Here is a 15,733-nt window from a genome sequence, read left to right as displayed (position 1 = left end):
AGATAAGGCAGCGATACTATGTCTTCATCTTCTGGGTCTTGGCTTACAAATTTAAGTCTTTTGATACATGCCTTTGAGTCCTCAACTGCATAACTAGATGTGGTTTCTCCACTGATGTCTTGGGCCATTTGTGCAGTGCCACTCAAGGTGCATCTATCGTCAGGACTATCATATCTAGTCATCCTTGTAGTTGTAGCTTGATGTTGTTTGGTTCCGCTCTGACTAGACGCAATTTGAATGCAACCTACACAAGTTTTTGTGGTGTGGCCTTTTTACACTCGTTGGCTAGATTGACCCATTGAGGTTTTGGGGGTTTCTTGTTGCGTCGCCTTACTCGTTCTAGGTTCGTTTCAAGGTTTATGACTCCACTAGCTGTTGTTAAGGTGTTGACTCTCTCAGCAACCTACTCAAGCTTCTAAGCGACTGCGTCTTGCAAAATTGCCTATTCCTTGTGCCAAAATCGAGTTCTAGGTGTCGAGATGGCTCACAAATGTTTGTGTTGTTGAAATCTAGCTGGGTTTGGTGCAAATGTTTAAAAATTTTGCAAAAATCTAACTCAGTCCAACTTGTCCGAATTGCAGGGGTCGAGTGGTGTACTCAGATGGGCCGAGGGCCGAATGGAAATAGTGGCCGAATTTGCGGCTCAGACAGTCGAATGGACATGGCCGAGGGCTGAGTCAACCGAGCTGAGGGCCCAATGGGAATGGCCGAGTTTATTTGGGCCGAATCCAAACAGGGCCGAATGGAACGTTCGAACAGGCTGAGACGCGAGGGCCAAATATTGAGTTGGTCCAAACGGTCGACTCGGATGGGCCGAGCGATGAGTGTTCGAGTCAAGTGGGCCGAGGAATCTGGTGGTCCAAGTCGGGTGGGCCAAGGGCCGATTTTGGGACTCAATCGAGAATCGCTGTCACTCGAATGGACTGAATGCGGCGCGCTTTTCGTCGAACTTGCATCGAATTTGTCTCACCGGACGATCGAGGCCTTCCTACTAGTCGAGCACCTCCAGATCCTAACTACACATGCAGGGGAAAGCGTGGAATTACCTGTAGTGGGCAAAGGACTCCTCGACAACAAGATCGAAGCAAGTCCACGCAATGAAGCTCTCCCTCTCTCTCCAGCTCTCCTAAAACCCTGCAATGCAAAATGTGGTCTTATTACCTAAAACCCTCTTATTACCTTGCCCAAGCTTGCATTCACCCTAGTCTTTCTCCCCTTACCAATATTTAACCCAAAAATTCCATTTGTTGCCATTCTTTTCCTTGTTTCAACCTATTATACAACAACAGAAAACCCTACTATGTGCTCAATTGTTTTGCTTCTATCCTATGTAAATGCAACAAAAATCATAAAGAAAGTACCTGCGCTACTCCAACCTACCTTTCCAACTCTACAAAGCCAAAAATCTACTTGCTAAGGAGATCAAATACCTCTTCAAACTTCCTTGCTTCCTACCTGTCTACCTCAAAGCATTGGTTCGGGAAAACCCTACTTCAATGCTCGATTCAAAGAGTGCAAGCGGTCAAGACTTGAATCCATAGTCTTGACAATGGAACCAAAATGTGGTGGCGCTCAACCACCAAGACCCACGGACCGCTTATTGCTTCAAGGATTCCAAGCCGAGCACTAATGACTACCTCTTACATAGCCAATGCACCATCCATCTGTACGGGTATAGTGAGCTTACCTCCATGCTCGATTGAGTTACCTTCTCTCCTGAGCACTCCGGTAGCTCCATGATCCAAGTGCAAGCTTTAAGCGAGCTCCGTCCTCAAGCTCCATGCTCTAAGCTTCATTGCTGTGAGCAAGACAAGAGGAGAAGAGAGGAAGAGAGGAGAAGACGGAGAGCTTCTCCACCCCCGTCCCTCACCCTCACACACACACTCCCTCACACTCTCACAATTCCTCTCTCAAGCACAAGCTCAAGCAAGTAAGAATAAGAGGAGGAAGAAGAAGAGGAGAGCCACTTTTGGCCACACCCAAGAATGAGCTTCTCATTCACTTTTCAACTTTATATACAAAACCCTAAATCCCTTTTGGGTGGTCATCCCCTTATCCCCTTTTTTACATGGGCGGCAGTGGCCTAGGCCCTTTTTCCCATTGTCGTCTTATCTTCCTAGCTGCCTTCCTACCGCCCATCTACCTTTACAATTTGCACGGGTCAGAGCCCCCTGGCACTCTTAAAATAAATCGTGATGCACCTTGCTCTCTTTTACAAAAGTATTGATTTGCGCTTTTCCTTGTGTGCCTTCTCCTTGATTTGGGACTTTTTTATACTTCTTGTGTTTCTATATTTTTATTGGCGCGCCTTTGTCTTCCGTTTCACTTTTGCCTTGGCCTTTGTCTTTTGCTTTAGATTTTTTGGATTTTTCACCTTGTTCGTCAGAGGGGTTAATAGCAGGGCAGCGCATGAATTTCCTACCATATGTATAAATGCCCATATTATCTTTTAGGGTGGAAATACCAAAATTGATATAATAGACTTCAAATTCGCAAAATAACTTGTAGATTCCAAAAAAGAGTTACAAGGAGGAAGCGAAACCCTAAGAATAAGGTGGGACCTTAAAAGAGAAACGCTATGCCTCCCCCACGACTAGACGCAGAATCTTGTTCCAAGGGGGATTGTTTTGTATTACTGCAAGGAGCTTTAGACCGGCCCCGACGGCAAGAGGTCACTCGATGAGGAATCCGTTAGGCAAGGGGAGGTGGGAGTGCTACAAGGTCTCTAGCTGTAAATATCTTGATCGCTCCTAAGAATTGTTTGACCCTCACACGAATAAAGATGGGATCCTAGAGTCCCCATACTGGAGGGTTTATTTTCTTCTACGCAGGCAAAATGGATTTTTTAGTGAACGGAGGTTTATCTTTTACATAGGCAGAAAGGGAAAATCATTATAAATAACTTTGCGAAATATGTTTTGCCAAAAGACTGTTTTCTCTATCTTTGTGTTGTGCCCTAAAATTACATGAAGGAACCTATGATAACGGGTTAATTAATGAAGCTACTTTCATATGTCATAACTTAATGTTATAGATAATTAAAAAACTAAAGAAAACCATTTGTGGAAAGTAGGTGGGCGAGATCCCTTATGATACTAAGTGTGATGGTCCAGCCCTTGGAATCCCTCACGAGGCTTGCATGTGACCCCTTGGAGGCATCATGCAAGATTGTGACGCATCATGTCACAACACCATTTTCCAACTTGACATGCACCCATCACAACTCGACACGTACACCTCAATGTGACACGGCATAGAAGTTTGCAGAATGGCCCATCTTGAGGGCAAAGCTCATATTCACAAGAGAGGGACTATGTACATAGCAAGCCGAAGGCACAGAGGTAACATTGTTCACATGCAAGGGTGGAGCTATCAATGCGCGTCAACACGGCTAGGCGTTGCGGGTTGAGGGAGTATAAGATGGATTCATCCTATGGATGGTTGGTCTTGGTAAGCTAGGAGCATCTCTCAAGAGATTGAACGGAATGTTAATTAGGAAAATTTAGGTAGAGCCGAGCGTTGACTTTACCTAGGGTCAATTCTTAAAACCTTGATCATAAATTATCTTAGGGGAAAGGTGCGGCGGCTATGCTAGAACTCTGCAAAGGCTCCTTGAATCCTAATGAGTTACTGGAAAAAAGCATTGCACTCCATGAACCAAGGTAACTACGATCACTCCAGTCAAACGAGAAGCCCTTTGGGACACCTCCAATGGAGTTAGCTAATGTATTGAGACCTCAGGTGTCAAATTAGGACCCCGAGCTTATAGGTTGATTCTCGTGGCGATGGCCGGTACCTTTCGTTACTGGGTGGGCTCTTGGAAGCCTAGACGATAGACCCCATGCATTCTTGTGAGTGCCGGGTGAAGCCGTCTAGGATAGTTCCCCTATGGAACACTAAAACGTACTAGTAGGGAATTGCTAGACAAGCACATGATAGAAAAATGAGGGCACCTTTGATGCTTAATGATGTTTACTACTTGCCGATGGATGTGATCCACACTCCACATTGTTCTTCTTTCTTAACTCTTTCTTATAGAGATGGTTCCAAGCCACTCTCTTCTTACACTTGCAATCTCTCTCTCTCTCTCTCTCTCTCTCTTCTACAACCTAACTTAATCCACTTTCTCTTTTTGAGGTCTATAGCAACAAAAGAGGGGGGGGGGGGGGGGGATAGTATGGAGGTCTTGTGGCGGTAGAGAAAGAGAAGGAAGTGAGGTGAAAGAAAGGCTATGTGTTGATGTAGTGGTGGACACGGGGGCCATGGAGAGGGGAGTGGGTTGGTTCATCTGAAAAGTTTTCTAACATTTGAATTAATCACTTGTTTGAAATAAAATGAAATGCATTATGAACATATAACTTGCAATATATAGCTCATACATCAAACAATATAGTTTAAAATGTGCATATATCACGCTTTACAATCCACTATTATTAAAAATCTAACACATAAGCACTTATAATGAAGTATAATATAATGTCATACATTTCCTATTAAATTAGAATGCATAGAAATTCAACACATATGTGAAAACTAACATGTTGGTTTTTTTAAAACAAAATATAAACTCTTATGTAAAGACATATATATTTCAGTAAAACAAACTTTGAGAGTTTTCAACTAAATTTTAGCATTGAAAACATAATGAATAGAATAAAAATCAATATTTATGTTCATTTTTTCTTATTCAAACCATAGTTCTAATTGTATATCTATATATAATTCAAAAAATAACATTAACAAATACACCAACAAAACAATAAGACTACAAAATACATGTGAACATTGCTATTTCAAACCTTTTTTCATGCTGAAATTGTTCAATATATATGAAATGAGTTAAAAATGATTAAAAATACCATTTTATTTTTGTTTCAGGAGTAAATTTACAAAGGGTATAGTGTCACTCGGAGTAGTGTGGTAATATTCAATATATACTAAATGAGTTTAAAGTGTTTAGAAATACCATTTTATTTTAGTTTTTTAACACACACACACACACACACACACACACTCTCTCTCTCTCTCTCTCTCTCTCTCTCTCTCTCTCTCTCTCAAATCTTACTGAGCCCCCAACTGCGCTTTTGTGACATGCTAGAGTATAAGTTTACTGACTTTTGCAAGTGTACAAAGTAGCTAGTTTTTGAGCATGATTGCGATGCTAGCAACTTGTAGAACTAGGGAAGCCCACCACTAGTGCATCTTGTGGTACTATGGGTAGTTGACATAGTACCTCCATATTTAGAGGAACTCCATCAACTTGCAAGAGTGGAGGTGAAGTGACACATAATTCTTTGGCTTCTTGGAATCCATATTGCCATTTCTCTCTCCTCTTAAGGGCTTCTCTCTCCTCTCTAACCTTCAACTCCACATCATGTAGTTACTTATGTGTGTCTGTAGCTCTTGAACTCGCTAGGGTAGCATCTGCAAGTTCATAAACTTAGGTGTGACAGGCCTCTCAATATCCCTTCACTCACTCTCCTACAAAAAGGCAATTCGATTTTAGATGTTTTAATTTTCTCAAAATTTTAAGAAGAAGAAAGTCATATCGACTTTTTGGCTTAGCCTCTTCATCATTATGGTCCTAAGAGCTAGGCCACACCAAGCATTAGCACGGGGAGTGAAACCCAAATTCCCCCGCTAGTGCTAGGTTGCACCGAAGCAGGCTAGGGGGAGTAGGGTTATTATAATCCTGAGATGCTTGACATGCTAATAGTGGTAAGGTATTGGATGCTTCTGATTGGCTCAGTACACATGGAGTTTTGCTTCGCATCCAATCGCCCCCCTTGATTTTTTGTATCCATGGTGACCTTTGACAGATGTAAGCAATTTCTCTTCCCCTACCCTTGGCAAGACAAACACCAGGCAAGGTGAAAGGGATAAATGTTTACTCTCGGAGGCATTACAGCAACAATGCTCAATTAGTGACAGTAGGACCGATAACACATATCTATTATCCTCCCAATAATAAATCTGCAAGATTTCTAAATCACATCATTATTGTTGATGGCAATGCAGACCACACATCATTAATGTTGGTGGGATAAACAGGGGGGTTTTGGTTCTACCTGGGAACTGACACGTGTCGGTCGGGAGCAAGAGAGGGGCCCCAAAATCTCGAGGCAAAAAAAAGGGGGAAAATTAAAAAGGGCGGAAAACGAAACAATCAAGACGGGGCGAAGAGCTGCTGCTTCTTCTTCTTCGTCCTTGAGTTCGGCTGCGGTCTGCTGCTGTCTATCATCCCTCCATCCATCCATCCATCCGTCCGTCGTCCGATTGCCTTATCATCGTCATCTTCATCACCGCCCTTCTGCATTCGTGGCTGAGCAGAAAACGCGTCCTGAAGGCTTGAACAGGCCCGTGCAGCACGAAGAGCGTAAACCCTAACGTATCCATACTTTCCATCGATTCTTTTCCCTCTCCAGGTTTGTTTCCTTCCTCGTTCTCTTCTTCCCATTTCAACGGCTTGAGTCAAAGTGCCGGCCTCCATTCACGCTGGAGCTTTTTTTAAAATCGGTCGCGCTTATATAACTCGATCTCGATCAATTCAGTCTCGTGGAACTTTTTCCACAGCTTGGTGCTTCTTGTGGTTTTGCGAAAGGATGAGCATTTAATCTCCATGTCTGCCTGAAATTGCAAATTCACCAATGCAATTGCAATTTCACCAATGCCCTACATGTCTGGATCGGTTGTTTATTACAATGCATGTCCATTTCGTATCCATCCCCTTCTACAACAAAGTTCGCATGTACATATTATTTTCAATCTTGAAGTAGTTGAACCGGGGATCTTGTACACTCTGGATGTACAAATTGTATCTCCTACTATATATCATGTAAACTGTGTATGCATCACACACACACACACACACACACACACACACACACACACACACACACACACACACACACACATACATACACATGTGAGGAGTTGATCGGAAGGCTTGAGAACATTATTATGACTTGTCGCATGTTTGTTGCATTGCCTTAGTCATTCTGGTCTTCATGGTTTTAATTATTTAAAGGCTTGATTGTGGTGCCAGGTTATGATAGGTTGCTTTGATTGTTGAAATGGGGGTAATACCTCTCATTGCTGAAGATGACTTGAAGAATCTGGTTCTTGAGCAAGGACCCAATGATATATTGACTTCACCGGGCTCTAGTAAGGGAGGCACAAGCTTGACTGTGAAACTCAATGATAAACAAGGAGGGATACGGCGGAGGGGCATGGAGAAAAGTGTTTTGGATGATATTATGGGAGACCCTGATGATTTTGGTGACTTGGGGGAATCTGATCCGGAAAGCGATGTAGGAAGGTGGGAGGACACCTTAAAGGAATAGTACGTATCATAAATTGAAGCCTTTTGTGACTTGCTTATTGGTTGTTTGTGTATTTTTGAAAGGAACGTGGTGATTATATTATGGGAAATTGCTTGTGATGTGGTAATTCTCACATGTTTTGTTTATGATAGAAGCATATACAAAAGTGTTGCAACCTAATACTATATGTGGTAGCCTTTACATATTAACTTTTACAAGCTTTTTGATGATTTTTTGGAACTCGAAGAAAGTGCATAGGAAGATCAACATGTTATTTCCATGTTTGCTTTTATTTTAAGTTGAAATTTGTATTCTTGTGCTCATTCTTTATTGATATCAGCTAGTTGATTTATTGGATATTGATATGCCTATAATTTATTGACTATTATGCTTGATTTTCTTGGCATCTTCTAAGAAGTTCTAATTAAAGTACGTGATGGCTTTGTTTTTAATGATTTGAAGTTTCTCTCTTTGGTGTTGTAAATTGCTATCTCTATTTGTGATGTGTGAGCTCTTTGCACTAATTATTGGGACTTTAGATAGAAAAGTGTGTCCAAAATATTAGGAATCAACTCTTGGGCTTATCTCCAGCAACATTTAACGTATTATCTTTTGATTATCCATGTCCTTTTTTCAATTGTGATACATGGGGGGTGTATTTGAGCTATGCAGTTTGTTTAGGATGTGCTTTGCTATTGCTAGAGATGCTAGTGCATCATTACCATGTCTTGACATCTAAACATGAATCGACATGTCCTACAATACATTTATTTCATTTTCAAAACTTTTTACATTCATTCTATCTATGAGTTGTGGTCACCCAAGATGGGTGGTTGTATTGTTGGTCATAGCTTAGGGTCCCTTTAGAATGACTAAAGGGTCTTGTAGCATGAATGCATTTGAAGCATTTTAGGATTAAAGTGTTTTTGTTCGATTGATAGAACTCAACACTCGTTTGTATGTAACATTGTGTGATCATGACACTTGGACTCTAGGCCCAATTGTGTTGTACTTGTATACCAAGATGGTGTGGGTTGGTGGTATGGGGTGCCAACCCTTTTGTGGAGCACAAGAGTTAAGCAATAAATATTCAAGGCCTAAATTAAGTAACTATTTTTTAAGTCTAACTTAGCATGTATAAGGGAGATTCAAAAAGAATTTACAAAGAAAACAATACTTTATTAATTTTTTAAGAAGTTTGACTCAAAAAGCTATACAAAAGGAGACATAGGTTGGTCGCTTTTGATTCCTCTATTTAGTGCCAACTTGCATTGTCTATTTTTCTCTTAGCTCATCATAATTGCCATTGTCCTTATTAGTTACATTTTGTCTCTAGTTTACCTCTAGCACCAACTTGCCCTTATGAATGATATCGTCTAGCTCTTGAGCAATTGTTATCCTGTTAGTCTTCATCAACATGCTATTGGATCAACTTGCTAGTTGTTGTGCATGATCTTACACACGTGTTTTCTATCATCAACATGCTATTGCTGTTCAGATGTGAACAACTACTATACATTGTTGTGTGTAGGCTTTGAATCCTCATGCTATCTCATTTTATCCCTAAGATTGCCACTTGTCACACTTCACCACCCATCCACACAGTTTGCCACACCTTCAATCTACATGCTACAAATGCATTTTGGTTGCTTCCTTTGTCGTGCAACTCATGAACATTTTATTTTGTTCTTGGCATTGAATGGTGGATTGTTGTTGCTGTAATTTTAAATTGATATTGAGTGCAACATTGAAATGAACTCTTAAATACCCAAGGGAGAGTAAACCACAATTATGCAAACATTTAATTTAATGATAACATATTTAGTAACTTTCAAAGAACACGCTTGGAGTAGGAATGTGCTTTCATCATTTAACATTTCTTATATGATCAATTTCAACTTGCAATTGAAAGCAAGGATATCATAACCATGAAGACTCTCTTAGGGTTAGTTCGGATGTGTACTCTACGTAATTATTTACATGACCCATAACCTTCTTGAATGATTTGACCTTTATAACTTAATGTAATTATTGTATGGGTCTAGTTGCACTTTTAATCTTTTTTGCAGCTTATTGCATGTACCTTAGAATCTTTCTTGCGATACAGAGATGCACTTTTGTTTCTTTCAATGTCCTTTGAAATGCATTTTAAGCAAGAATTTATGCAAGGAACAATGCACTTTATGTAAGAATTCTTGCAAGTCATTTTTGGTAATTTATGATGCAATTATCTAATCAATTTTACCTATTATGATGCCATCTTACAATAGAAATTGTTTTGCTCGTTACATACATCACAACTAAGTTCATATCTAGGAAATTATCAAATACGCAATTAATGTGATGTATGTGAATATGATTTTTTGCCGTGATAATTATAACCTATGATTTAATGATAGAGCGACTTGGGTTTGGAGTGATGCTTGTGAAAGAGAAACGAAAGAGAGATGAAGATAATGTAGGGATATCCAAAACAGTGACGAGAAGAAGTGTGGATCAGTCTAAAGCTACAAATCAACCATTTCTTGAGCATGTTATGGAAGAGGTCAGTTAGGAGCAAAAATAGAATAATAAACAAGAGGGCAAAAAGAAGGGCAAGCAGCTAGGATATAATTTGCAGTCTAACATTGAGACAGCCACAAATCTTAAGAAGGTTCTTGAAGAACGGATCTTAAACAGTCAGGTGTTTCCAAGTAGCATGGGATGTATCACACGCGTTTACATGGTGGATATAACTGTCATCAAGCTCAAGCTTGATGCTTGGGCTTTGTTATCACTCTTTTGCCATACTTTTGCTAGAGTAGTATCTTTAGGTCTCTTCTCTTGTTCGCTAGTTATTGACCATAGACCTTTTTTCATGATGATTAGCTTTATCCTTGTTTGCCATGTCTGAAAGCGTGTTTATTTTAAAGTGGCATGACGATGAATCTTTGCCCATATTGGATGTTTGAGCAACAACAAATTACAAGCAAGTGAGTTGAAATTGGATGTGTTAAGAGACAAGAAATACTATTGTAAAAAAACACTAAATGAGTATCAAAAGATACTATGCTTGTTGAGCTTGATGTTGAACTTTGATGCTTGATGTTGAGTCTTTTTCTCCTTGTTGATTTGATTTGTTGGAAATTGAGTGGAGCATCTAATTAGAGTGGCAGTGACTTGGTTGAGCCAATGGAAGTGAGAAAATAAAGTAATATGCGAGTTTGAAGGTCAATGGCTATAGCTTTTTCTTTAGGGTTTTTGATAGGGCTTAAATTTTTTTTAAAAAAAAAAATTGTAGTAGCATGTAGGATGGATCATTCAACAAGATGCTTGGTGAGGAAAGAGCTTATGTGGTAGGCTTTAAAAGCTCTATGGTCGCAGGACTAACTGCGGCTGGTGTTCACACTGAGTGTATGACTAGTAAGTGCATAGATTTGAACAGTGAAGTAAAAAATGAGCAATGTTGAGGCAAGGAGCTTGCAATATTGTGGTTTGAGGTGATGAGAGGTAGCGCCTTGAGTGTAGGGAAAGATCTCTAGATGAATGCTTGTAAAGATATTTCTTGCATGGAGAGACCCAAGAGCTCCAATAGAGCATAGTGCTGGTTGGCTATGGCAATCAAGAGAGGTAGAGTGAAAATGGAGTGAGAGATGAAGTCATTTTGTGTATGTGAGCTGATTAGAGGTTGTGGGGAGTTGGAGGAGTAGTGGGTTGAGTTGAACCATGCTCACTATAGCTCTAATACCATGTTGAGAGACAAATCCTTGAGCAAGGTTTAGTTATGGTGGTTGAAATTTATGGGCAAGAAGCATGATGACTTAGAGTATTACTCGAGTGAATTAGGTGTAAAATATTACACGGCGCAGCGAACAGAATCTGAGAAAGAGATAGAGAGTACACAACAGATAAGAGGAGAATCAATAAAATTCTTTAACTCCAAACAACTGATACAAAGATGGCTCTGTCCACCCGTGCGCTTCCACTAAATGAAGCTTAGATGGCGATCTAGACAGAAGATAGGTGAAGAGCTTAAGGCTAGCTGGAACAACAACTCTGACTGGGTGAAAGATGAGTGTAAGATGGCTGCGAAGGGGTTTAGCTTTTATAGCCCGCGAAGGTCGTTAGGTCGGCCTGCTGACCGACCTACCATATGAGCCTCCACTAGTCGGCCAGGGAATATTCCAGGGAATATTCCCTTTACCATCGGGCCGGGGGCGTTGCCCCCGGACCCCCGCCAGGGGGGCCGCTGGCCCCCCTGGGACCCCCCAGCCAGGGGCCGCTTCCGCGGCCCCCGGACCCCACAATAGGGGCCCCTTTTAACTCCCTTACCACGCAACTCAATGCAATGTGCCTCGAGTTGCTACCAGCTTAACCACTCCGTCTAACCCAAAGATTAGACCCACAACAGTCACCTTTTTGCCATCCGGTCACATAGACCTCATCTGATATACAAGTCAGGACTCAACCAATGTCCGGGCTCACATTTGGCTTCTCCTCATAATGGGGGCCTTACAACTTTGAGCACCATGGATCATTGGTAGCACCTAATGAGGGTGGGGCATTGATCATATCTAACACCCCCCCTCAATGTCCACCCATAGGTGAACTATCTCCTCGGCCCAATGCCGAGTCTCTGAAGATGAACTTGAAGCAGATCCTTCGTAAGTGCTTTGGTGAAGATATCTGCTCCATTCTCCTCTGTTGGACAGTAGACCAATTCCACTATCCCATCCTCCATCAAATCACGCACATAGTGATACTGGATCTCTATATGTTTGGTGCGTGCATGAAACACTGGATTTTTGGCAATGGCGATGCAACTCTGATTGTCACATCTCAGCACAGTTGGTTCTTCATCCTGCACTCCCATATGCCATAGAATCCTTCTCAACCATACGGCCTCACATGCAGCAAAACAAGCTGCCTTGTACTCTGCTTCGGTAGAAGACAATGCCACTGTTGGTTGCTTCTTACTAATCCAAGAGAAAATTCCTGAACCCAAAGAGAAACAATAACCAGAAACTGACTTCCTGGAATCAATGTCTCCTGCCCAATCTGAGTCACAGTTCCCCACAAGAGAAGTTCCGAAACTGTATGTGATACCATAGTCAAGAGTTTTCTTCAAGTATCTGAGCACCCGCATCCCAGCCTTCCAATGACTCTCATGAGGTTTGTTTGAGAACCTGCTCAAAACACCAACAGCAAAACTGATATCTGGTCTGGTGTTACACAAGTAGATTAGACTGCCGACCAACCTCCTATACCTCCCAATGTCTGCTAGTGCTGATGTATCCTCAACGGATAACTTTACATTCACCTCCATAGGTGTAGCTATCTCCTTGCACTCGGTCATGCCAAATGCCTTCAAGATCTCCCATGCATACTTCTTCTGAGAGATGAAGATCTTTCCTGGCTCTTGCCAGACTTCAATCCCCAAACAATAGTGCAGCAAGCCCAAGTCTGTCATTTCAAACTCAAAACTCAAAGCCTTTCGAGTTTGGTTGATCATATCTTCATAGTCACCTGTAATAAGAAGGTCGTCTACATATAGGACAATCACTACAGACTTTTTACCATCCCTGTAAACATACAAGTTAGCATCTGAGGCACATCTTTTGAAGTTTAGGTTTAAAAAGAACCTATCTATCCGCTGGTACCATGCTCTGGGGGCTTGTTTCAGCCCATACAATGCCTTCTTCAGTTTACACACTTTGTTCTCAGAATGGGGGGCCTCAAACCCTGGTGGCTGAGCCACGTACACCTCCTCCTTGAGGTCACCATTTAAGAACGCTGACTTAACATCCATTTGGTACACTGGCCACTTCTTGTGGGCAGCCACTGCAAGTACCGTGCGAATAGTGGTCATTCTGGCAGTTGGGGCAAATGACTCTTGAAAATCAAACCCTTCAACTTGTGAAAATCCTTGGGCAACCAGTCTAGCTTTGTACTTTTCTAAGGTACCATCAGCCTTGTACTTTACCTTCCAGATCCACTTGGTGCCAATAATCTTCCGCTTTGCTGGCCGATCCACTAGCTCCCAAGTGTCATTCTTCATTATGCTGTCATACTCCGCCTGCATAGCAGCCTTCCATGATGGATCTGCAAGTGCTTCTTCTAAGTCAGTTGGCTCCTTTACTTCTCTCATAATCTCAACCATCAAGGCCATGTTGACTATGTGAGCAGAAGCCCTCCTTTGCTCCTCTATTCTCTGAGACCTCCTTGGTCCGTCTGCCTTCTCCTCAACAGATGCAGGCATAGGATTATTGTGGTCATAGAGCTGCTTCACCCAGCGCGGCAATGGCTTTTCCGGTGGGGTGATGTCAGGTTGGTGAACTTTTTCCTCATCATCTGAAGATGATGCTTCCTCCTCCTTAAGGATAGGGATAGCTCTCGGGACAGGTTCATAGTGGACTACTTCTTCGCTTGATGATAAAGTGGAAGACCTTGCCTTCTCCTCCTCCACTGTATGCGGCTCCTCCTTGAACACCACATCACGGCTCGCGATGATCTTCTTTGCCTCTTGGTCATATAACTTGTAAGCCTTCTGCTCATCACTATAACCCAAGAAGATACATTTTCTGCTTTTTGGTTGTAACTTGTTTCTCTTCTCATCTGGAACATGTGCATAACATTCACATCCAAAAATTCTGAAATGTGAAACAGATGGTTTCTTACCAGTGTAAGCCTCATGAGGTGTTTTTCCCTTGAGAGCCTTTGTGTAGCTCCGATTTAGAATGTAGACTGCAGTATTAACAGCTTCAGCCCAAAAATGGTTAGGCAATCCCTTGCCCTTTAGCATGCATCTTGCCATCTCCACAATGGTGCGATTCCTGCGTTCCACAACACCGTTCTGCTGAGGTGTGTGAGGCGTTGTCAATTGACGCTTGATACCTTTGCTCTTGCAAAAGCTTTCAAACTCCTTTGAGTTGAACTCACCACCACCATCTGTTCTAAATTTCTTCACACTTTTCCCTGTTTCATTCTCAACAAGTATTAGCCATTCTTTAAACTTACCAAAAGCTTGAGCCTTATCACGAAGGAAGTACACCCACATCTTCCTACTGTAGTCGTCGACAATCAACATAAAATAAGAAGATCCCCCCAAGGCCTGTGTAGGCATCTTACCACACAAGTCAGCATGCACCAACTCTAGAGGAGCATGTGCTCTATTCTTGCTTTCTTGTGGAAATGCCTTTCTCTGTTGCTTGCCCATCATACAAGCTTCACATGGTTCCTTCAATTCAGTTATTGTAGGTAGGTGAGCAACCATACCTTGCTTTTGCATCTCCTTCAATACTGCAAATCCGATGTGTCCAAACCTTTCATGCCAAAGCTTACTTGTGCCCACTCCAGCGGTGGCTGTAAGAGCACTTAGCTCATACAGGTTGTTCCTCCTTTCTCCTTTGCCAACAATTGTGCCAGCACTATCAATAATTTCTGCACCTGTCTTCTTGAACCTCACTTCATGACCAAGATCAGTTATGGCAGCAACTGATAAGAGATTTCTTCTGATTTCGGGAACATACAACACATTTGAAAGCTTTTTGACTTCACCATTTGCAGCAACAAAAGAAATAGTACCTGTGCCCGCAGCAGGGCATTTAGCATCATTTCCAACCGTCACAGTGATGGATTCTTGTAGAGGCTGCATAGAACTGTATAGACCTTTCTTGTTGGTCATGTGACGGGAGGCCCCACTATCCAACACCCAAGAGTCAGTGGTAGATTCTTCTTGCGCCGAGGAGCACACTTCCTCAACGGTCGCCATGAATAATTCCAACTCTGCTTCAGCCGTATTGGCTGTCTCTTTCCCTTTAGTTTTAAGGGTACCATTCTTTTCATCTGCCTTCTTGACACGACAATCTGCAATTGCATGTCCTTTCTTCTTACAGTAGAAGCACTCTCCTTGAAACTTCTTCTTGCCGCCCTTCTTCTTTTTGTCACCATCATTTTTGGTGGAGGAAACACCTTTGCCTTTTGCATTGGCAGAGAATGCAGCATCTCCATTGTTGCTTCCTTCTCGGGCTTTCAGCCTCAACTCCTCCTCCATTAATAATGCACAAAACTCCTCAAAAGTCAAAGCTTGAGGTCTCACCTGAGTATTAAGGGCAGTTACTAGTCCATCAAACTTTTGTGGACAAATCCGAAGACACCTCCGAGCTAGCTCTTCGCTAGTCTTTTGTATCCCAGCGCCAGCCATCTGGTCGCGCAGATTCTTAATCCGAGTGATGAATGCTTCAACCGTCTCTCCTTCAGCAAACTTCTCCGTTGCTAGTTGATTCTCCAAGTTTTGAATCCTTGTTTGGTTTCGTGTTTCATACTGACTCCTTAGTACATTCCAAGCCTCTGACGCTTTGGTTGTATGCTGAATCAGAGTCAAAACACTGTCAGAACAGCTTGTAACTAAGGCACACAATGCATCTGCATTC

General features: G+C 42.0%; 1 protein-coding gene across 2 annotated transcripts in view; it reads left to right on the top strand.

Annotated features, from left to right (window-relative positions):
• Nucleotides 1-6,161: 6,161 nt before the first annotated feature.
• The window catches only part of LOC148014330 (YTH family protein), a 76,462-nt gene continuing 66,890 nt past the window's right edge, over nt 6,162-15,733 (top strand). Inside the window, exons 1-2 of one of the 2 annotated variants that reach the window (XM_087667321.1) lie at nt 6,162-6,425; nt 7,046-7,318. In XM_087667321.1, the coding sequence (XP_087523447.1) occupies nt 7,074-7,318 (245 nt within the window). In that variant the 5' untranslated portion in view covers nt 6,162-6,425; nt 7,046-7,073. Of the gene's footprint in view, nt 6,426-7,045; nt 7,343-15,733 lie in introns of both variants that reach the window. The other variant, XM_087667320.1, reaches the window with a different exon arrangement.

The sequence above is a fragment of the Lygodium microphyllum genome, chromosome 25 (assembly GCF_053477565.2).
Source record: "Lygodium microphyllum isolate KBCC chromosome 25, Lygodium_microphyllum_v1.1.10, whole genome shotgun sequence".
NCBI lineage: Eukaryota > Viridiplantae > Streptophyta > Polypodiopsida > Schizaeales > Lygodiaceae > Lygodium > Lygodium microphyllum.
The sequence above is the reverse complement of the archived record's forward strand: the minus strand, read 5'-3'. Positions and strand labels throughout refer to the sequence as shown.